This window comes from Excalfactoria chinensis, chromosome 4 (genome assembly GCF_039878825.1).
Source record: "Excalfactoria chinensis isolate bCotChi1 chromosome 4, bCotChi1.hap2, whole genome shotgun sequence".
Taxonomy (NCBI): domain Eukaryota; kingdom Metazoa; phylum Chordata; class Aves; order Galliformes; family Phasianidae; genus Excalfactoria; species Excalfactoria chinensis.
In genome coordinates, this window is record NC_092828.1 from 21601862 (window position 1) to 21625368 (window position 23507).

The 23507-nt window shown below is 41.8% G+C and overlaps 1 protein-coding gene across 23 annotated transcripts in view; it reads right to left on the reverse strand.

The window, feature by feature from the left end:
• The window catches only part of APBB2 (amyloid beta precursor protein binding family B member 2), a 159773-nt gene that overhangs the window by 82546 nt on the left and 53720 nt on the right, over positions 1–23507 (reverse strand). For 13 of the 23 annotated variants that reach the window (XM_072336654.1, XM_072336669.1, XM_072336663.1 and 10 more), the window contains 2 exons: positions 19914–20012; positions 13155–13261 (listed from right to left, as the gene is read on the reverse strand). In XM_072336654.1, the coding sequence (XP_072192755.1) occupies positions 13155–13200 (46 nt within the window). In that variant the 5' untranslated portion in view covers positions 13201–13261; positions 19914–20012. Of the gene's footprint in view, positions 1–4118; positions 4188–13154; positions 13262–19913; positions 20013–23507 lie in introns of all 23 variants that reach the window. The other 10 variants (XM_072336661.1, XM_072336657.1, XM_072336658.1 and 7 more) reach the window with 2 other exon arrangements.

Consider the following 23507-nt stretch of genomic DNA (forward strand, 5'->3'; position numbering starts at 1 on the left):
AAGAGAGGAAGAACTTCTCTGGTGCCCAACACTAGGAAGCAGAAAATCAGAGACATTTATCACGAGATTGTGTGCAGATGTTGCTCCTCCTTCAGGTACTGTCAGTATGGCTGCCCACTCAGCCCTTGCCTCCTCACACCTGAAGTTGTTTCTATTTTTTTTTCCCCTTTTAAGGGAAAGGGCAATGAAAGTTTGAGCATTTCAGGCTCTTAGTGAGGGTATTTATTGCATCCTTTATGGCAAGGAGGGCTACTCTGAATAGAGTGATTCCTCAGTAACCCCATAATTATTCTATATGTCTGAAGGCACGGTGGTGATGGGTTGATGGTTGGACTGAAGGATCTCAAAGGACTTCTCCAGCCTTTATGATTCTCTACTTTTATGACATGGAGGAGGGACAAGGAAGATAGAAAGATGAGGAAACAATTGGTGCACCTTGTTTGACACAGCACTCTATTACACAAAACTGTATTTGAGTTTAGGGTGGGGTAGAGTGCTTTGGATCCCCCCATAAAATATCCTGCTCTAGTTCAATCAGCTTAAAGAAGGAGAAAAAAAGAGGCCCACCTCAGAGATTAAGTTAGCCCACTATTTCTACAGCTTTCAAACTTCAAGCTTAAGGATACAACACACATCCTAAGAGACTGTACATATATTCTACTGTTAAATAAAACCATTCTTTGCCTATTTGTAGGCCAGTTTCTAATTTTGATCAGCTGTGGTACAGTTCACATTTTGGAAAGTATAAAGTTTCTTCAGTAAATAGATCTTTAGACTTTGTTTTAGACTATGGAGAAATACTTTTCTTTTTGGTTTAAACCATCATTTGTTCCTTTACTGCCTTTTTGTGGCTCCCGCTAATCTGCACAAACACTCTAAGAGCACCTCAACTTACTCACACAGTAGCAGTGACTGTTTTTGACACCTGCCGACCAAGTAAGATGCCAATTAATAAATCACTCCCATCTGCTGCAGCATGAAACTCCCTTTCTGTTGCTCCTAATTCTCAGGTATCACCGACTGCATACACTGCATGTAAAAGTATGTCTGAGGCTTAGCTAGGAATGAACAATTGTCATTTGAGCTAGCTGATGACAGATCATTCCAGCTGAGCTGTGCTGCATCCTTGTACACCTGACACGACAGAATAGACTGCTGTATAGATTTGCAAGAGATTAAACATTTGAGTTATAAAAGAACATCAGCATGAACACAGAGCGAAAAGGAGCACTTCACAATGTTAACAAATGAATACGCAGTTGCCAGTATTGCCTGCTCTTTATTCAGCTTAGGTAATGGTTAAGCATCCTATTGCCAGTTTCAGTTTTAGCCACACAAGACTTCTAAAACACAGCCATCATGAAACTGAAAGAAATTCTCTAGGAGCATATCTAAAATACATCAATACATGTGGCTTCCTGCATCTTGCCTTGAAACTATGTAGACTAGCGCAAGTAGAAAGCTCACCCCTGATCCAAGATAGTTTTATCAAAGAGCATGTTTTAATCTAAAAGCATGGACAAGCCTATGCTTGCAGATTGGCTGTTTTATATTCTTGTCCTGAATCGGTTAATCTGATATCCTGGAAATCAAATAAAGGAACAAATTTTTAAGGCGGAATAATTTCGATCTACTGCATTGATGGAATTGCACAGTACCTATGGTTTGTGCTAGCTGATGTTTTATTTTGTGTTCCAGGAAACTAAAAGATGTGTTTTTTCCATCAGTAAATACAACAGCCACAATCTGAAACAAGACACATTTATTCTTGTCCTCTGCTACAAGCAATCTGCTGCACAAAATGTTTGCTGCTATTTTCCATCACTGAACAAGTTACTTAAAAAATAATCTTCCTAGATAAAGTTTAAGTATCTGCCAGTCAGGTTATCTTTCGTCAGCCTCCTGCAGCCAGCATTTCACATATCAAAAATATCCTAAATATAAGCTCACCGAGACACTGAAGCAGCTATGTACTATCTTCTGCTTGATGAAGCTCCCCAGCTGGTTTATGACAAACACTGGCACGTGGCTCAATGGCTGGAGCAAAGCCTCCAGAGGCTCCACCTGATGTGTTTTGTCATCAAGCAATGTTTATAAACTGGACACTAAATTGGGCTGCTTGCTGATCGTCGTAAGCAGAAAAATGTGCAATTGAACCTTTCACTGGACACCAGCTTGCTTTCCAAGCCTGTGCAGACCAGCAGCACTAGAAGGTGTATGCAGAAGGTACATCCCATCCTCTCCTAAAACTGCATACAAAACCAGGCTTCACAAGAGGCACAGCCAGCACCAACCTCTCTCAAAGAGAAACAAAGGTGGAAAGAAAGGAAACTGCAACAGAGAAGAAAAGAGAAGATGAAATATAAAGTCAGGACTCTGGTCTCAAGAGCAGAAAGTGCTACCAGACCAGGATTGAGCAAAGTGCTGGAAAATACTTGAACGCAAGGGAAAGCTTAAATAACTGTAAGAAAGTCAAATTTGCAGAACAGAACAGTACAAGGAAAAAGAAAGGTAGCTTGTCTCTCCTTTTTTTTTTTTTAATTTATTTTTATTTTATTTTATTTTTAACAAAACACCCAACAAAGTATAACAGGGCACCACAATGCTCTGACTTTTCCCAGAGGGCACCCATCTCAGCTTTACGTTTAAACATTTCAAGGGAATGCAACATCCTCCTGTCATTCTGCTTATGAGCCACACGGGGCAGACAACAGGAACAAGCAGCAGCACCCAGCTAGGGCTTTCTGTGACATTTTGGAGTTGTATCTGAGTTAAACACCCTTTTGTCCCTGCCTGAGATCTGCCCCTGCACCTTCACTGACTTTGACTGGAGTTAGGAGAGGAGCAGGGCTCAGTCCTGCTGCAGTCCTGCAGTCCCACATTTGCCAGAGCATATGGCACTGTAAACAGATTTTACCTCGCTGCTCACTTCTGTTCCTAAGTTGCTGGTAGTTTCTTCTTTTAGAGAGTTCTTTTTCACATCTTCATCAGTAAGAGAGCATCCAAAAGGGCCAGTGTGCGCATTACGAGTTTCCTCTCAGTCACATAACATTGGCTTTTCAGCCAAGATCTCTGGGTGTGGAAAGAAACTTCTCAGAAGGAACACTTGGGAAGGCTTGCGCTGCCTTCACTTACTCCTGACCATGTCAGCCTCGCCAGCACTGAAGAGGTCACTGCTCCCAGTGCAATGAGGTTACGGCTCAACCCTGATGATAAGGAAGGAGCAAAGCAAAGGGTGGGCGCACCATTTCCCTGCCTGACTAATGGATTCTTGGAATTCCCTAACCTGGTTTTATTACACTCCATTTTATAGATGTACAAATTGCACCCCAGACAATCTGAGCACCAGCTCTCATCAGAGCCTGAGTAACCAACTACTTTCTTTAAGCTAAAACACAAGCAAAAATGGACAAGCAGATCAAGCATGACTGTGTTGATGCACATTGCAGCTAGAGCACATGTACAATAGTAAGTTATAAGCAAGGAAAACAGGGCATCTAGAGAACAAAAAGACTGCACTCCGGTACAAAACTGAGAATAGAAAAGATATTATCAACATTTAAGTGCTTTAAGCCAGCACCTTGGTAGGCTGAGGATCTGTCATAGCAATTGATTAATTATTCTACTTTGCTACTTATAAGAAATTGGTCCTAGAAATATACTTTCAATGTATGGAAGCACAGCTATACACTTTCACCAGTGTAACATGCTTAACAGGAAGAAGTCCCAATTCATTAAGCGTAACAATAATATAAATAACACTATTGCTTGAATGGCTTTTATTTCTGTTTCTCAATCACGTAATGAGCCTTACAGAGCCTGAAGAAAGAGACAGAAAATGCCATTACAAAACAGGAAAAAAAAGCCATTAATGCTAGATTGATTTGCCTTTAACTGAAATAAGGCTTTTTTGTATGTCATACAGTCTATACGAATGATCTTTAAAAAGCCAAACTGAGAGTTCATTCAAAAAGGTGCTGTCAAAAATAAATGAAAGGTCTTGCTCTTTTTCTTTTGTAAATGCAGAATGAAAGCAAAAGTTGGGCCTGGGAAGAAGGAGAAAAATGAGAAAGTTTTATATATATTTGCAAAGCAGAATCTTTTAAAGGGGATCTGACCTGGAAGTACTTCTGACATGGCTCACGGCGCGTCAGCAATGCATCAGGAAATAGATTATAATTTGAAATCTGAAAAGAGGGATCATGTAAGAATTAAAAACAAAGGAAAACACAAAATAACGCACAATTCAGAAGCTCCTGAAAGGCTAAGTATTCGAAACAAACTCTGGTAACATGGCAGCGATCATCTCTGGAGCTTTCAAAGCTATTTGAAAATCATTAAAGTGTGGGAGATACTTGGTCTTCTTAGTTGTAGACCAGTAATAAAAACTAACACAAACATCACTTTTCTTAATTCATGCTTTACAATAGTCTCCAGTTTCACACAACATATTGCAAGGAGAAAAAAAGTTTAGAAAATCAGGGTTTTTTCTCAGTTATTCTTCACTTGCTTACCCAGGAAACTACCCCAGCATTGGTAAATAAACCCAACAGTAAGACATTAACACACAAACAACTTGCAGAATAAGACCCAGCACATGAAAGTAGCAAGCAGTCTGCATGGCAGATCCAACAGGAGATGATTTCAACAAGCAATGGGCAGCTGCCTCCTGTATGGGTCCTGGCATGGCCATTTCTCTGGACGTAAGCTATTTTTGCTTTAGAGTCTTAGGTTTTGGATACAAATGATGCATACACTGGAAGCTGGGACATTTCTGTACAGCTACAACTATTTCTATAGCTGCATTGAGGAAATCCTATCTGCAAGGACATCAGCTGAAAGCAAAATATTCAATGACAAAACGAAGTAGTGGGGCTGCTGCCTCAGGTCCTACAGACCTTACCTCATTAGAGCCTGAGCAGGTGGAGAGAACAATTGGTACTAACTTGGTACTAACTAATTCTTGAGTTTCAAGGAGTAAATACCAGGTTAAAACATCAATTTAAATTAAGTATCCTACTGCAGTCTTCTTGCATCTGCATTTTTCCTCAGGTAGAACCAGCAAAATGGTAATAGCTAGATATCAGCTGAAAACCTCCTTGTGAAGTCCAGATTTACACTAATAAAGCAGAAATCAGAATGGGGACTAGCAGGTTCCATCCTGTCAAGTGTCACCACGTGCCTTTTTGCCTACACAAATTCCAGAGGATACTGAATGTTTTCAGAAGAGAAAAGGAGAAATAAAAACACTTGGATGAAGAGCTATGGTAGAGGAGAACAACTGAAGGTGCTTCTATGGGCAGTGATTCTCTTCATGCTGCTTGCTGCAGCACCACTTCTCTACTGGGCCCAGCTGGGAGTGGGAGGAAGAAGCTCAGCACAGCCAGCAAAGCGAGCCAGGCTCCACAGCCCAACACAGCACAGAAGAACACAAGAGCAGGGCAGGAGCTGAGCTGCAGACAGCTTTTGCTCATGCCCTCTCACTTGTCTGCAGGCTGCTCCATGCGGATCTCAGAGCTGCTGAGGACAGGAGGGGTCTGTCAAGACCATGTACTCCATTCCCATCATTGAAGCACAGCACCCCCCGGGCTGCCTTCCCCGCCCCACCATGGTGGCTGTCCTTGCCCCTTTAGTCCCTGCTAATGCAGGAATCAGCTTCCTGCCTTGCTCCCACTTCCCGATGAAGCTCACTGCCAGCCTCTGCTACCACAGAATCACACTTCTCCTGTTAGAGCCAACCACGCTGCCAACAGCCTGACAGTGTTATCTGTTCTTATGATGCTCTTATTAACAAAAACCCATAACGCTGAGCCATCTTTAAATATTGTTTTTAAGGAAAAGACAACTTAAAGTCCTGTCGTTAGTTCTGGCACTGCCATTTGTCACTCTTTCCCTTCCTCTTCCCATCCTTCTAGTCAAATTCCTCATCTAGCAAGAATTAAGGGCCAAGATGCCACTCACTGACAGATTCTAACACCTACAAAGGGAAAAAATAAAATAAAATCAATAAAAATGCTAGATTTATTGCTCACATCCTTATAATTTTATGAAGACCGACAGATGTAAATAATCGGTGTATATCTGAGTGCCTGAAGCATAGTGCTGCAGACTCCCCGGGCAAACTCCTGCTGCCCAGAGTGCTCTGGAGTCAAGCGATCACTTGCAGAAACAAAGAGCAGCACACTCATTTATATACTGCGTACCCACGGCATGCAATCAGGATTAAGTCTGCATTTAGTACTGCAAAAACAAGACACCAAGTCTTCTTCAAATTCAATTTTCTTCCTTTAATCAGATTTCCTTCCCCCACTCCCCCACAGAATAGAAAAGTCTGGCAGGCACAATCAGTGCTGTCACTGCAAGGAGATGGAGTGTGTGTTATCTGCTGGCTACGGCAACCACTGCTATCAGGACCTTCTGCCATCTGAGCTCTGTGGTTACAGCCACATCTGCTAACTAAACCTCTCCTTTTTCTTAATCCTGCTGTGTCAATTAAAATCCAGAGCCTTAATATTCTCTCTTTAAAAAAATAAAAAATAAAAATCAATATATTTATCACTCAAGTTTCTGCAGTAAAGATCATACCTCAGACTTGGTTAGTTACAAAGAGCTCTAATTTAAATGCATGCTTTACTCTATAAAGAACAAGCTTACATGAATGAACACACATTCATTTCCTCTTACAAACTCAGAAATTGTAACTTAACTGAAGCTGAGATCAATAAACCAAGATAGACTTAATCTGCTGTATCCTGAAACTTCAGTACTGAGGGCCACACAAAAATAGCATTTACTGACCTTTAAGCTAAACAACATGCAGTTAAATGTGATTGGAATTACCAAAACTGAAGCATGATAACATGCAAAAAAGAAAGCTCTGGGGAAACAAAGCAACCAACATGCCCTGTAGAACACAGAGAGTCTGCAGGTGCTTCATTAAACAGTGGAAAGGAATTGGTGGTCACAGGCTGAGCACCTAAACTGACTTAAGAGTGAATCGGGTCAAACTCAGAGCAGGGAATTTTCAGCCTCCACATCAATTTAACTTGGATCATTTGACAACTCCTAAATCAGGAAGCAAAACTATTAAAGAGATGATTGATTCCCAGACTGGGCTGAAGAACTGGCAGCATCCAGCGCCAGTATCAATGTTCCAACTGTTCCCAATGGCACAAGCCCAACGCCAAGCCCTTTGCTCAGGAGGGACAGGCAATGAAAGTAGAGATGAGACTGAGCATAGGTCACAGCATTATTAACAAAAGGCAAGAAAAGAAACCCCAAAAACATGACCTGACACCCTGCCAGATCAGATGGATGAGCTAAGTTGTGCTGAACAAAAAAAATAACAATTAATAATAACCATCATTAACCACCTCCCACACATCTTGTCTGTGGCCCTGCTGTTTGCAGCCGGCAAACACTCTGCTGCTCCCACAAAGCCCACAGACAGCACTGCATACACCTGAGCACCATCAGCTTCTCCAAAAACAACTAATCGTGTGCATATGAATTCAAACACTTCAGGTTCTCTTTCTAAATAAATGCGTGTTACTAATTAAATTCCTGATGGCCTGGGTTCAGGATTTCACCTGCAACAACTTCAGCTGGCCCCTGAATTACAGATAATAAGTTTATGGCTAGTTACACATTAAGTTCTTATCAAGGTTAACCAGAAACATTTCTTACCCAGACTGGCAGTAAGAGCTCTGAACCAACAATTACCACTGTTCTCAAAGCCGAGATCCCCAAATCCATTTGAAATAATTTTATTTTCTTATTACCACAAGACTGTACTTACTGTTAAATTGAGCTCTAAAAAACTAAACTCTAGAAAACTAAATTAATGGCCCAATTTTCAGAAGATTCTACAGCTCTGTACGAAAGGAGATAAGAATAAAAATACAGATACATCACAAGTCTAAATGTGAAGAATCAAAACTCCTCATTTCAATCACAGTGTCTGCAAATAACTTCAAATCGCTAATGGTAAGTTGAGAAAAGTGAGCAAAAATGAAGTCCAAGTCTTACTAACAGAAAGGAGCACTGATTGCCAGGCTTTGTAAAATAAGATGACATGGACTATCAGGAAGAAGGAATTACACATTTCTGGAATTCTGTTCCATGTATTTAAAACATTCTGTATCTCACCTAAGCAAGGCTATTACATCATATATCTTTACATCACTGTTATTGCCAAAGCCATCTTCAAGTTGGCTCACATGTCCTTACTACATTTCCCTTGCTCCTAGTAATGGAATAAAATGTAATTCAGAGCAGAGGTTTCACCAAACCTGAAATCATAGACACATTTCTAGTTCATAATTTGTTCTTTCACTAAAAGCCAAGCTACAGTAAAGCTTATCGTACAAAGAACAATCTCATCCAGGCTCAACATCTGCCAATAAAGCTACATATTGTCTCCAACAAAACCTTAATGGGACAAATATGAAAGCAGTTTATGAACCCATTGCTCCAGTTTTTCTAAAGCTGTCAGACATCTGAGAGATTATTAAGGGGACCATACCCTATAGTAACTCTCCTAAATGTTATTATGGCACTAGAATACAGGAGTAACTTTAATCTTGGCCTACTGAAGCAAGCAGAGTTCCTTGATAACATTGTTGTACTGCAACGAGAAACTTCTACCCATAGAGCTCATATATAAAACAAAACACATGCTCATAAATAAAATCAAAGTGTACTTGCTTTATGATCCCCATAAACTAAATGGATCAATCCATAATAAAGTGGAAGGAGAACATAAAAAAGCAACGGCATTGACAGACATTTATATTCCACTAAAGCTTGGCTAAATGTGTGCTCATTTCCAACAAACTTAGCTGTAAAAGCCTTCAAACGAGTGGAAAAAGAACAAGCTAGTAGCACGACTGGCCTGGATTTCAATGAGTCTTAAGGTCTCAATGTGCTAACCAAAATACTCCACTCACAGAATCACAGAATTATAGGGGTTGGAAGGGACCTCTAGAGATCATGGAGTCCAACCCCCCTGCCAAAGCAGGCTCCCTACACCACGTCGCACAGGTAGGCGTCCAGGCGGGTCTTGAATATCTCCAGAGAAGGAGACTCCACCACCTCCCTGGGCAGCCTGTTCCAGTGCTCCGTCACCCTCAGCGTAAAGAAGTTCTTGCGCACATTCGTGTGGAACTTCCTATGCTGAAGTTTCAGCCCATTGCCCCTAGTCCTGTCCCCACGCACTACTGAAAACAGACCACCCTCGCCACTATGGCTCCCACACTTCAGGTATTTATAAACCTGGATCAAGTCCCCTCTCAACCTTCTTTTCTCAAGGCTAAACAGACCCAGTTCCCTAAGTCTCTCCTCATAGGGGAGATGCTCCAGGCCCTTCACCATCTTTGTGGCCTTCCTCTGGACTCTTTCCAAGAGATCCCTGTCTTTTTTGTACTGGGGAGCCCAGAACTGGACACAGTATTCCAGATGAGGCCTCACCAGGGCACACTCCTTTCTTTTGTGCTGTCACTACCCACGTACTCATTGAGTGTCACAGTTAGGCTACCATCCTTGGATGGTTTTCTATTGTTTTGGTAGGGACTTCACACCAAATGCGCAAAGCCACTCCAGCAAAGTTTTCAATCCAGCTTGTGTACATCAATACAGCAGCGTAATTGCTGAGACTGGCTGTGACACTGTAAACTTGAGGTTTTATCCAGGGTTTTATTGATATTTATGTTGTCATTGCAGCATCTGTTTCCCTGTTTCACTGCAGTAAAGCTAAGGCTTTTCAGTATCACCATTCAGCAATATTCCTTTGGAAGACTAGCAGTGGGAGATCACCTCAGAGCAAAAAGGTTGCAGCTGGCAAACTGCATCTCCCTGGCAAAGTTGAAGAGAAACAGAAAGAGCAGGAATTTGAGCATTCCAGGAGGAAAACCAAATCCCAGGTTTATGAAACCAATCCTGCTTTCTCTGCCCTCAAGTATTTTGAAGTAAGAGCTCTAGCAATGGAGACAATCAAGAACCAAGACCCAGATGTCTCCCCTCCGCAGCCCAGGGAGTGCCATCCCACAGGGGATGTTTCCTTTCATTCTCATCCTTGATTTATGAACATTTCATTAAAAAGTTATTTCCCTCAAAAGGTTTTCTTGGAATACCCACCTTCCATCAGAAATAGAACCTCAGTCAACTCTAATAGTTGTATTGGCAGAACGTTATCAATAAATCATTTTATATGGATACTAGAGTCTGAGCAGGTTTTAAATAAAACATGCCTAATAGTTTAGGAAAAAACCCTCTGTGGTGACTTAGGCAAGGCAGACGTGCTTTCTTCTGCAGAAGCAAAGGCTGAAGACAGAGCTGCAAGAGCAAGTAGGTCCTTGCCACCATGGGACCGTGCCTCCACCCAGCATGCTCCAGAGGTCAACGAGTACTAAAACTACTGCTCAGAAGTTCCTGCCTTTCCTCACTTGTCCTCTGAGAAAACAAAATAGGAGGGCTTTTATTTTAATTTGCATTTTCATAGCACTCTCAGAAAATATAACTGCTGTGCATTTAATTATGTTTTACACTGTGCCCGTTCCTTTGCGGGCATGCAGGACAGCAAAGTGGAACTGGAACCAATTCCAACAAAATTCTTTGCTTCAGTTCCAGTTATCATACAAAATACCACAAGCAAGTAAAGCTGATCAGTTGTCACGCTGGGGGCAGAATATGCATGGACATCCCGTTTGAAAGTTTTTCCAGTTATACAGAAGACTTTAACACAGTGCACAGATCCAAGATTATAGCCATAGTATGAAAGCAGATTTGAAGCTACATAACACAATTCCTACCTCTTCAGGAGTTCTACTGCAACCTATGCAGAAAAGTGGTTTTATGACGAAATATTAAAAGAGATAAAAATACGAATGAAGCTCAGGAAAATCTGTGAAGGAGAATACTGTTTACGAAGCCAAGCTTCTCCATGCTGGAGACTTTCCAGACTTATGTCCATAATTTTCATAAGAAAAACAACAAGAACAGAACAGCAAGGAGGGAGGCTCCCTGTTGAGCATGAAGTCAAGACAAGCAGTGCTAAGTAGAGCCAGGGATACACCCAAGACTGTTTTCTTCATGGTCAGTAATCAGGCAACTTCACTGTTCTTTAACTGAACATTTAAAAAGTCAAAATCATCAGGTATCTGTTAAATTCACTGCTTTCAGTTTTATATTTTAAACATCTTGCTTCTTCTGTACCTTCAGCATCTGCATTTCAAATATGTTTCCCAGCACCGGGCTTTAAATAAGCTGTATTCTATTTAAATTCTTTTGTTTCCTTGCATATAAAACCTTTTGTTACTCTTCTGAGAGTACAAAATGCTCTGTATTCACTAGAGTTATGAAATCATTCAACAAAACAGTCAGTGTCATGAATGGTCAAAAGGTCATCTCACCACCAAAGAAACAACAGAAGTGCCCTACTCCACATGGGCCTAATTCTTTCCCTTACAGATTGTACTGATTTACAGAAAGGTAGTAGTTTGTCTATACACGTGTGTGTATGGGAGATTGGTAATCACAGCCTGAACCTCTGATTAATCATCTGAGGCAAGTGTGGGGTCAGCTGTGGGAACACAGGTGAGAGTGATGTAGCTGTGCTCCCGGGAGGGGTGGAGCTCGACTCCATCCCCTCTGAGACCTCATTTAAGGGCTGACTCCCACTGAGGCAGCATCTCTTGGAGATTGCTCACCAGTGAGGACTGCCCCAGCTTCTTCAGCCAAGGCACCACCATTGGTGAGTTTTCCTTTGCTTATTCCTTCTGTACATTTGCTACCATCTGTATATTAACAACCAATACACGTGTGTTTAGACAAAATAGAAAGTCATTGATTAAGCTCTAAAACTGTGCCAATTCTTTAATACTACATAACAGAGGTCAGAAAGTAAGGGTAAAGTTCTTCCTTTAATGACAACAACTGTGATTCCTGAAATACAATAACAGAGATGCCGCCATGACTCATTACTTATGCAAAGAAAGCAAAAGCAAAATGATGTGTTTTACTTGTACTTTCACTAGGATCTAACCTGCTACCAGAAATTTAATTCCCCAAAGGCTGGGCAGGTTCAATGCCATTACTGCTGGATGCCCAAAGCACTTAGTATGCTAAGCACCAGGAAGTTGTACAAATCACATGGCAGCTAAAGAAAAAAGAAAGCAAGTAAGGCTTAATGACTGTGACTGGTTAAGTGAAGGAAAAACCTGGATAACCAAAAGAATAAAGCAATTATGAAGTAGATATTTTGGCATCCTTGCCCTCAAACAAGGAGCTCTGGCATCAGTTGTTGCTGATGCGAATTTCTGAACTTTGCCAGTTCTTTACTGCCTGCAGCTATTAAACTAGACAACAAGAAAAATACTATAGGCTTTTCTGGCAATAATTAAATGCCATTTATTGTAGGTAGAAATAGGAAAGACCTCACTACCTGTTGCTACAAAGGATCTTTTCAAAGCTGAACTTCAAGCCTAGGCTGAAGTAGACTTCATGCCTTGCAGGATGCTTGGGAGGCCAGGCTTAAAGGTTAGCTCTTAGACATAACACCAAGTGATTCAAACAGATCTGTAGGTGACCACCAGAGACATATCAAAGCTGTAACAGCCATTTTTCTCCCAGTGTTACCATGTACAATATCTGAACATTAATACCCACCATAAATATAATCCAGAGGGGTGTAATTCAGGGGAAATTCAATGTGAATAAGATTGACCTCGCGTACATAAATAATCTGAACTGAAGCTGTTAGTGTAAGTTGTAAGCAGTTAAAGCAATTATGCACAGTGATGGTTCAAGCTGTTTGCTAATTTGAAGGTACCTGGTATTGAACTCTTGGGCTGGGAGTGAGAAAAAACAGCAGCTAAGTTTTTGAATGCTCCAATAAATGAAATTAGAGACCTTGATCACAGAACACAGCACGGTGCAGTAGGCTCAGTCAAGTCAAACCGTAAGTTTTTTAAGGTTCTCAAAGACACCTCTGCCATTTGAACATGAATCAGTATACTCACCATTTGGGTATACACACAGGAGAGCTGGCATCGATTACAATACGTCAGCATCCTCTGATAAATACTTCTTCAAAATATATGAACTTAGCCTTCAAAAGCAATCAAGTGACCAATAAATGAGACCGATTGCATACATACATGAGCTGCTTGGCCGATAGTGAGCCCCTGGGTAGCGCCTTCCCATAATGCCGTCAGCACATCCCCGCGCGCTGTCAGCTGCTCCCAGCGCAGATCGAAGTGCCCAGCTGGGGGAGGAGGAAAGCACAGATTTAGTACAACAGCTGTATCTTTTTCATTAAAATGCTAATGACCCTCACAAATTTCAGGCTAACTACATTTATAAATTATTCATGGCCATGCTGTCAGAGTAGATGAACTGTTGTGCTATACATGCAGCATAAATTTATTATTAGTGCTCGGCCTCCACTAATAAGCTTATATAAATTTGAAGGCACAGAGAAGTCTCAGGTCATGCAGCAACTTAATATGGCCCACAATGCCAACCGAACAAAACACTGCAAGAGAGAATTTGTTTTTAGTTATAAGCGCAGCTAGACAGCAGGTGAGATTTAACAACACTGACATTTTACTTATTGCACAGTGGTCAATAAGCAACAAGTTTATCAACATTCCATGTTTAATATGGAAGCAAAACGTATCCATGCCACACAATGTCAGTTGCTTTGAATCTGTCTCTGAAAACCATTCCTGTCTTCATAGGAAAGCAGTCCAACATCAGGGCAACAATTTTCCTGCAGTAACAAAATCCCCAAGTGACCAAGAAATGCACGGTACGTGTTGGGGTCAGCCCAGAGCAACACACTGCAAACCCTAGACCTCAATCAACATGCTACTGAGCCAATAAAATACCAAGCATAAGATGTTTTAGTTTGAAAACAAGAAATCCCATGGTTCCTTTTTCATGCCTTATAGTGACCTTTACATCTTTGCACTTAAATGAATTTTACAACTATCTACCTCCTACCTACTCAATGCCAAGGCCTTCCTATGAGCTGCTAGACAAACCTTCCAGCCACTCATCCTGTGCAGCCAAGGGCACACATCACAAAGCAGGCTGCCCCAACTTTCATCTGAGACTGCCACCTTCTTAAACCACAAGCTTCTTTATGGAGCTTGTAACAGCTCTTATGACTGCTGTATAAGAGTTCATTTTACTCTGGCTCTTCCAACACCAGTAGGGAACAAAAAAAGTGTTCTTTTATATATATATATATATATATATGTATGTATATTTATGAGCTATGTTTAAATACTGGGTGGATAGGATAAAGGTTGCTTCAGTACATTCTGTAGGATAAACAACTCAATCCTACCTCCACACTTCTAAGAACCACTAAATCTTTTTCAGTTTTCACTTGTATATATTTGCTTGCATATGCTGCTGCTTATGAGGCTGTGCAATGGTTGTTGACCGATTCCTTGGCCTTCCCTGGACCCCCACAGGCAATAATATGAGTGCATTCAAATACAGGTCTATATACAAGCATACTGGCTACTCAAAGCTCATAGAACAGACTGCCAGCAGACCTACTGTCACAAGCCTAAGAAAAAGGATATGAAAAAGGACAAAAGACTGCAAATGACAGAAGTCACCCAAGTGAGACCCCCTCCATCATCCAGCAGCTGTAATGAGCAGCTGCGCAGCAGGAAAGAAGCGCTGCGTGAAGTTTCTCAAGGGATGGCTACTTAAGAAATCACATTCCCATACTCTTGGGGTGATATTCTAACAAAAGCACAATCTTGCCTTTAAAGTATGGCTTTGAACATCAGGAAGTAATTATGCTGGGAACGGGGAAGAGAATGCCTTTCATTGTTTCAAACCCACACAGGTCCTGCACAGATAGGTCAGCTACAGCGAAGAGCTCAGGCACTGAAAGAATAAACCCCCAAATTTTCACGCTATGCATCTGACATCTCATTTTGAGATTAATGAAGGCATGTTTGCATACACACATACAGTTTTTGTACAGTTATGTTTGTACATTTGTACAAGTACTGTGCAAAGCTGGGGACCCCAGAAAGCTGTGCGGCCCATGCCAGGCCCTGCTGCAGAGAATGTGTTCACACAGAGCAGCAGTTAGCATCAGCCATCACAGCTCTGCCAGCAAAGGGTGAAACAAGAAGGAAATATTCAGGGTTGCAATCTGGAAAGGAAAGCTGAAAGCCAAAGCCTAATAGGGAAGTGATTAAGTGAAATAACACAGAGCACGAGTTCAGTTGTCCAGGGCATCACTAAGAAATTCTGCTGTTGGTGCTGAACCACAATGCAAGTGTTTGGAAACCATGGAAGAAAGAGACCTAGGTACATCAGCAGGGCACTGAGCTCTGCTTAGCCTCCAGTGGGATGCATCCATGGGGAAGGCAAACCAGTTCTCAGGATACAGCTAGGAAAACACTGACACCATTGCACTAGGTAATGCCCAGACTTATCCAAGGCAGCACAGCAACATCTGGTCCCTCACACACCAGAGGGATTAATGGAAAACACAGGAAATTGGAAAATAATCAAGGTAACAGATTTCTATCTTGTACAAGGATATTAGGAGCTTGGCTTACAGCAAAATGAAGGCTGAGAGAAGCAACAAAAACTTTAATGCTGGCACAAGAAGAAAGAGTATGTAAAGCAGTCATTACTAAATTTAAGCTGGAAATTAGAACATACCTAACAGAGAGACACAGTCCAAGAACAGCCTCCAAAAGGGTGTAAAATCACCTAACCTAGCGGATCTTCATCTAAAACGTTCTGAACTGGATAATATGGTGGGGCCGAGTACCCAAATGAGGGATAACTCCCAGAGTTTTAGTCCTCTGGGGTGATTTTTAAAGTTATTTCATTTTATTTTTGTGGAACCAATGTTCCCAAGTTGTGCAGTTCCCCAAGAGGTGAATGAGAATCAAAACCACAACCTGAAGACGAGAATCCAGCAGGGCTATAAAACTACATGATTACTGAATAATAAGCACATCCGGGGAACAAATACTAAGTGAAAACAAGATAACTAAGATTCTGAGCATCAAGTTTCAAACCATAAGATGACTTTCACCTAAAAGGATCCGAAAGAAACTTTGCTAACAGATTACCTGATCCGCATTCTGCACAACTTACTTCCCCAAAGCTGAAACCAGAAACGACTGAAAGCAAACAAACTGTTTCTGAAGCACAATTCGGGATTATTTTTAATTTTAAAAGCATTTTGTCTAGGTGCAGAGAACAAAGAAGCATCTGAAATCTCACTATGCCATGAGCTAGACAATAGATACCACTCTAACATTATTAACAGTGTTGCTATTATTATGTAACAGTATAATTAGTATTATTGTTAACAATACCCTTTATATGTAGGAATAAGCAACAAGATTGCATTTTTAAAATGAAAATGATTCAGCCCTGCTTTTTCATTTGGGGGAAGAGGGCGCTGGTGGTTGTGTTTGGTTAGGTTGGTTGGTTTGTTTTCTTTCCTTCCCCACAGAGATATGAAAGAATAAGAAATTGGAAGCCATGAGGAACTCATATGGACAACAGCACTGCAGCATCCAAATAGAGCATCACAAAATGAAACTCCCCTTTGTTTCCAATTCTGGCTGGTTCTGGCCCAAGGAAGTTGTGGATGCCCCATCCCTGGAGGCATTCAAGGCCAGGCTGGATGTGGCTCTGGGCATCTTGGTCTGGTGACTGACAACCCTGCCCATAGCAGGTCAGGGGACCCCAGGGATCCCCTTTACACCTCACTGTACAGTGCTGCTATTATGATACCAGAAAGCAGCTTGATTTTCTAAATAAAGTTTTCCACAAACAGGTGGTTATTTTTCCAGTCTCAGGTGAAGATAAGATACAGAAGCAGCTTTTCTTGAGCCTCTGCTAAGCCACAGGAAATGGCTTCCACCCCATCTGCCAAGCAACAAGTGCTACAGGTAAGCTGGTCAGGTCTCAGCTCCTCTGCTTCAAGTGCAGAAGCAGGCCAAAATGGGGTCAACTGAATGGGACACAAGAACTCAGCTCCTGGCCTCCCTATAAAATATGACAGAGTATATGTATTTTGGACCACGTTTGGACCTGAAGTTTAGATTCCACCAACCTTATAGCTTTGTATTCAAGGGTTCTAAATGAGGCTTTTAATAAGAAACTGCTTAACTAAAGGAGAGGTCATGCAATCTGAGGTAGGAGCAGCCATTGATTTTCTTCTGAGTCTCTGAAACAAGTTAACGATTCTAGTTTAGCCCCTAGCAAAGAGGCCCATATCTTGCAGAAATTAACTCCTCAGCAGAAATACAGCTGTGCAAGCTGAACTCCTTTAGAAGCAGCAGAGATATCACTTGGTTACAGAGGCAGATGCTGCACAATCTGAGCTATTGCTGTGTCCACTCAGAGTTTGTTCTTGGCATGGACTTCAAATCTTACAGCATGTGCTGTAGACATGTTAAACATATGCTCTGCTTTCAAGTATCTACAAGGTCACATGAATCACAAATATTCCATGCATGTAGCAAGGACAAGATGTTGTGGTTTTATGGTTTTGTGTCAGAAGACAAAATGACTGGGTGAAACATTCATGGGAAGCAGATAAGCATTGTTGCACATTAGGTTACAAGATGGAAAGTGCATCTCTGTGCAGAAAGGAGAACAGATGTACAATGGCAAGTGAGGAAACCCCTGTAACCCCATCAGAGGCACTAACCCTTACAAGGGCTGTTCCAGAATCCCAGCCCCATGGGGTGAAGGTGACGCATAGATAAGCCAAGGAAAGTAGCTCACCAGACCACTTTTCAGAGTTAAGGGAGTCACTCCGTACAAACAGGAAACTTGCACACGCACTTTTGCTTCACATATCGACTCACCAGTTTTCTTGCTTTTGCCCTTCCACTTCCCTCCCCACCTTGCTGGGAAAGAACAGGCTAGCTGCTCATTTGGGTTAGTGCAGAGCAGGACTCCAATGCAGCCTTCTCAATGGATTAAATATATAAGTCTCAGCTTCACCTTCCTGCAAAGGAGCAGATGCTTCTGACTGTCCATTACATCCTTTGTCTCTATACCCCTCTAATTTCTTCTCTGAAGCTCAACTGAACCCTGCAAATACCACAAATAGCACACTTGATAGATGTGTAAATACTAACAGCAGCATGCACAGCTGCACAATTCTCCAGCCAGAGACCTGGCCACATTCCTGGGAATGCTCATGGCCAGTCCTGGCCCCAGGGGTGTATACATATTTCACCACTAAAACCTTTCCTCCTGGTCAGCTAGAGACAGGACTGAGGGAGGGCACAGGCTATGTTTGAATCTGCACACTTGCTGAGTGTTTCTGACTATGTTGATCTACACAGCAAGATGAGTGTCTGTAGTTGGCTGTGTCCCCACTGGGGCCACACACTGAGTCCTGCTCCTGGGGTCACTGCACTACAGTTTCATCAGGGCTCTAATAGTCTCTCTGGGCTACTGGATTCTGCAACATCTAAACACTGCACATTCAGCAAAGGCAAAAGTCTGCAATCTGGGGAAGCACACAGGCTCAAGAGATCCTTTCATCAGCAAACCCACACATCTTCTCCAAGGTGACACAAAAAGAAATGGTAAACAGGTCAATGGTTCCAAATTAAAGCACCTCCTCACCAGAATTTGGCTACAGTAACATCGTCAGATAAAACCAGAAGTACTCACTCTTCTGCACAACTATTATTTCCTCCCTTAGTCTGAAAGCATTCATTTCTAAGGAATAATTCCTAGAATACTTAACTGATCAAAGTAGTCATTACTCCTTTAATAGTTTCCCAGTAGTTCAAAAAAATAATCAAATTAACTCATAACTCAACCCAACAGTTACACCAAGCAAGAACTAGTTAAACAAAACACTGCTCTCCAAATTATTAGTCACATGCCTGGGTTTTTCCATTCATAGGCCAGGCTTTTCCCCTGGAAAAACTCTGCCTGGAAAAAGGGGTCATACACAACCACTGTGCCCCAGCAGGAAATTGCTACTTACAACCTCTCACAGAATCATAGAATTGTAGGGGCTGGATTCAGCTCCATGCTCAACTGCTTCATGCTCATCAAGCACCTCTTCATGCTCATCTGGAAAGCCATTTGCTACTTGATTCAACAGCAAGTATTATTCCCACATACGATGGGTATAGGTTCTCGACTTTTTGGATTGTTCAAAAATTAGCATGACTTCTGCCACAAACACCAGATCTGACAAAGCCAGATTTCCCATGATTTGTGCCCTCCAGCTCTTCTTCCTGTTCTGCTACTGAATGTATCAAGTTCAAGTCTTTGGCTAGTAAATGTCACTATCCTACTTAGAGTTACCTTAGTTGGGAACCTACAGCACATAATCATGAACCAAGGCTTTCAGATTCCATCTTTGAATCAGATTCCATCTTAGCCCAACTGCAAGTGCTCACAATCTTACTAAAAACTACAATCACTCAAAACATGCCACAGGAAACCACACTTCTGCTATAAAGAATGTTGAGATCCACCAAGAGCATCCATATCAGCAGCTATACTGGCACCAAAGAGGAATGGCACTGCTGTAAGACACCTCTGACACATAAAACCTTTCTCACATGAGAAGGCAAAGTTATAGTGCTTCTTTGCATAGAGCTAAAAAAAAGCTACAATACGCAAGAGAAAGGAAACTGATTACTGCTCTTGTACTAGAGGATCTGGGACATGCTTACTAACAAACATCACGATATTCATATTTCTATCCAGTACTTACGATATCTCCCGTCTATGCTGGATGAAGTTTGAAGCTACAAAATCTGAGATACGGGACAAGAAACACGTAGAAGGAGCTCCTCCTCCAGCCCCAGTAGATTCTCAGACATATTAACATTTATTTAATACATTAATATGAGATGAAGTAGAAGACTTACTCTCCCCAGCTCACCAGTGGAAAGTCTGTACTGGAACACCAAGTCCTTGGTACCTCGGCACCAACACTCTCTCAGGTCACAATGAAGAAACGAAGAAAGCTGCAAAGCAAAAACATATCACCTATTACACGTTTTTGTTTATGACAAATCAAGGAGGGATTTTAAACTCTTCTGCACTCTGCATCACAGACCTGTGGTTTCTCCATACATAAATGCTGAGCATCAGTCAAAAAGTGAATTCAGATGAAGGGGATGAGCCCACAGGGTTAGAAAAAAGCAGCAAGAAGTCCTCACTAAACAGCACATTCATTCACCTTACAGATTAAAGCAAAAAACCTTCTCAGTCATGCTTGTGCTCGGTTAACAACAGGTACATAATCTATTTTTGCAAATTCAGTTTGCTGTACCAGTCAGACCTCAGCCTGCCTATCCTCTGGTAAATGACTACATTAATGCTGTGGATTTGGTCTTGAAAAATATATCAGAATCACTGCCACATAGCAATGGAAGTGATGTTATCTCCCTGTCAGCAGATGCTTCGTCAGCAGCGGCAGCAGATCCGTCAGTCAGACCGTGCTCTAGGATTCAAAGTATTCAACTTCTTATTTCCCCCACATCTGGAGAGAATAAACATGCACAGACCGAGGACAGAAATCTCATCTGCTGTACAGCTTCAAAAACATTTAAAGTGAAAGCCGGTCTAAAGTAAGGCAAATCATATTCCATCTTAAAGAGACCTGTTTTTTCCTGTCCTTGTTCTAAGAGGAATTCAAGAACTATAAATCCCAGTAAGCATCAGGACAGAAGAGATCATTTAAGAGAGATAAAAACATTCTCTTTGAAATCGCACGTCATCTGGAAACTTCAGAAATGAATTTTTCTGTAAACAAGATGAAAAATAATTTTTTAATTTGAAGTTTCTTGAAGAAATCGAGAAATTGCACTTCAATAAAACTGTGCTTTAACAACAACAACAGAAATCCAAACACCTTCTCCAGAAGGCAGGAAGGAAACAGAACAATGCTTGGTGCTCGTTAGACTAATATTCTAACCCAATCTAATGGGCACAGTTGTGGACTTTTGTATCAGGCAATCAGATTTCAGTGTGAGAGAGAGAACAAGTATTACGTTCACATCCTCACGCCAGCAAAGCCAAGAAACTTGTCATTTCCTTCTGTCTGAGACTCGCAGGGTTTACATAAAAAGACTTTCTGGGGTAAGCATGAGAACCTCAATCCTCTCCGCAGACCAGACACACAGGCTGGTTTTTATTCCCCATTCATTCTAAGGGTTGTTTTTTTTTTCCTGAGAGAAACAAACAGATGCATCCATCTGTGCTGGTGTGGTTGTTCTTATAATTAATCCTCTTCACCCTGTACAGGAAACTTAATTTGCCCTAGATCAAGCCTAGCGTAACTGCAGCAGAAACAGAGCTTAATTCAATAAAAACCAGACAGCAACTCAAAAAGCATTTTATGTCTAGAATGAGAAAATGTTCTTTATTTATTTCACTAAAACTGATGCAGGTTCAGCAGCCAGTTCTGAGATAAGAGGAAAGGCCGAAATGCCAAACACAGCTCTTGAAGGTGGGAGTAACTGAGCATTTAGACAGCAGACAGCCAAGGCAGAAGGCTGCAGCTGCTACCTGCTCCTTTGGCTAGCGACATTTTGCAATGTTGGCAGCTTTGGTCAAAGTGCAGTAGCTACTTATCTCTGCCTGCAGTGGCTTCATTCCCACCCTGCAGTGGAGATGGAAGGAGACTGGAGTTGAGTCCCAGCTCCCGCCTCTGCAAAGTGCCTGAGAGAACATGAACAACTGCAACCATGAGTTCTGACAAGAGACATCTGACTTTGAATCCAGAGGGATGAAATGCTGACCATTTCCTGAAGCAGTGCACACTAGCATTTTGTATTTCCAGCTGGGAACTTCTCCATCCCAACAGTCTTTCCCTGCTCTCCACATCCTGCAGGACATTTCCACCTCTCCACTCATGCTTTCACCATATTGCCTGCTGTAAAAAGCGTCAGGTCTGAAAACAGTGACAGTGGGATGAAGACAAGACTGGTTTTGCAATCCCCTTCCTGTTTATGTGTCTTAGTATTTCAAAGAAAGCTTCAGACAGCCAACAGCACAGCAAGCTGCCTCGCAAACCTATGCAAACCAGAATGATTTATTTAGGACTTCATTAAAAGCACTAAATTGGAAGGCAGATAACATGCAGGCACTGATCACAGAATGGCTTGGGTTGGAAGGGACCTCAAGGATCACGACTCTCCAACCCTCCTGCCACAGTCAGGGCCACCAACCTCCACATTTAATACTAGACCAGACTGCCCAGGGCTCCATCCAACCTGGCCGTGAACACCTCCAGGGATGGGGCCATCTGATATCTTCCTCAGAAACTAATTAGTACATAATTGACGCAGGCAACAAAGTAGAGACACACTGTTGCAACCAATCAAATGAACAACTGGCAGCTTGAGGAAGTACCAGGTCCGAGTTAAGCAAAGTCAACTGTCTCTACTTCCTTCATTTGCAGAGATGGAGCCACGGCCACATATGCTCAAACCAGGACCACATGTTCCTGGCATTACATAGGACACAGAGCTGTGTCTTGCTCTTCAACTAGCCTCAGAGACCAAGCAACATGACCCTACACAAATCACAACATCTCTGCTAAGAGTAATAGAAACAAGTAACAGCAGCCAGCAAGGAAATTTTTGGGAAGCTATTAGCACTGCTGAGATGTTAGCACAAATCTTACTTTTGTAGTTCCCTCAAAACAGTGGCATCTACTTGATGAAACCTCCCTGTGATTTGCAATATTGGACCCTCAGATCATCTTTCATGCTTCTAGAATTGAAGCGGTTAGAAGCCATGCATGAGATTTAGGATATTACCTACACACTGATGAGTGAAATGACAGCAGTATGAAGACAATAACAGGTACCATCCTCCAGTTCTCTCTGCAGGGTATAGTGCATTCCTCTTACCAGACTGGGAACTGCCTTAAGTTGTCTTTCAAGCAGGGACTGAAGGATCTCACCTACTCTTTTAAATTTTTCCACTTCTTCCCCTAGTTTAAAAATAGAAGAACAGAAAGAGTCCAGCCTGACATCAATATTTAATAAGTACTGCATGGTCAGCTATTTTAGGGATTAAATATTCTTTCCTTCTAGAAAGCACACTGCCTGTTTGTAACTGGTCTGCTGGGGGCTCTCAAAAGGAAAAGGAAGAGAGGAGGAGCTGGGATCTGTTCTGCGGTTTCTAGAGGCAGCAGTGTGGAAATAGTTAAACAACAACAAGAAAACAGGAATGATGATTTCCTTCAAGTACAAAAGCTGCCAGGTGTATCAAGTTGAGCTTCAGTCTGACACAAGTGAAGGATGCTCATGACATACTGAAGGGTAAAAAGAGTCATTACAAAGGTGTAAGGGAGAAAGCTGCTGTCATTGCCTCAAGAATTTCCTGACGTTTTTAGTATCTTTCTTTTTCTGTAAAGAAATTGGAGCTTCTTTGACAGAAGGTTTTGCCAAACCCACAGAAGGAAGAATCTTACACATTAATTCACTCTGTGCCCTAGAGGGCTGAAA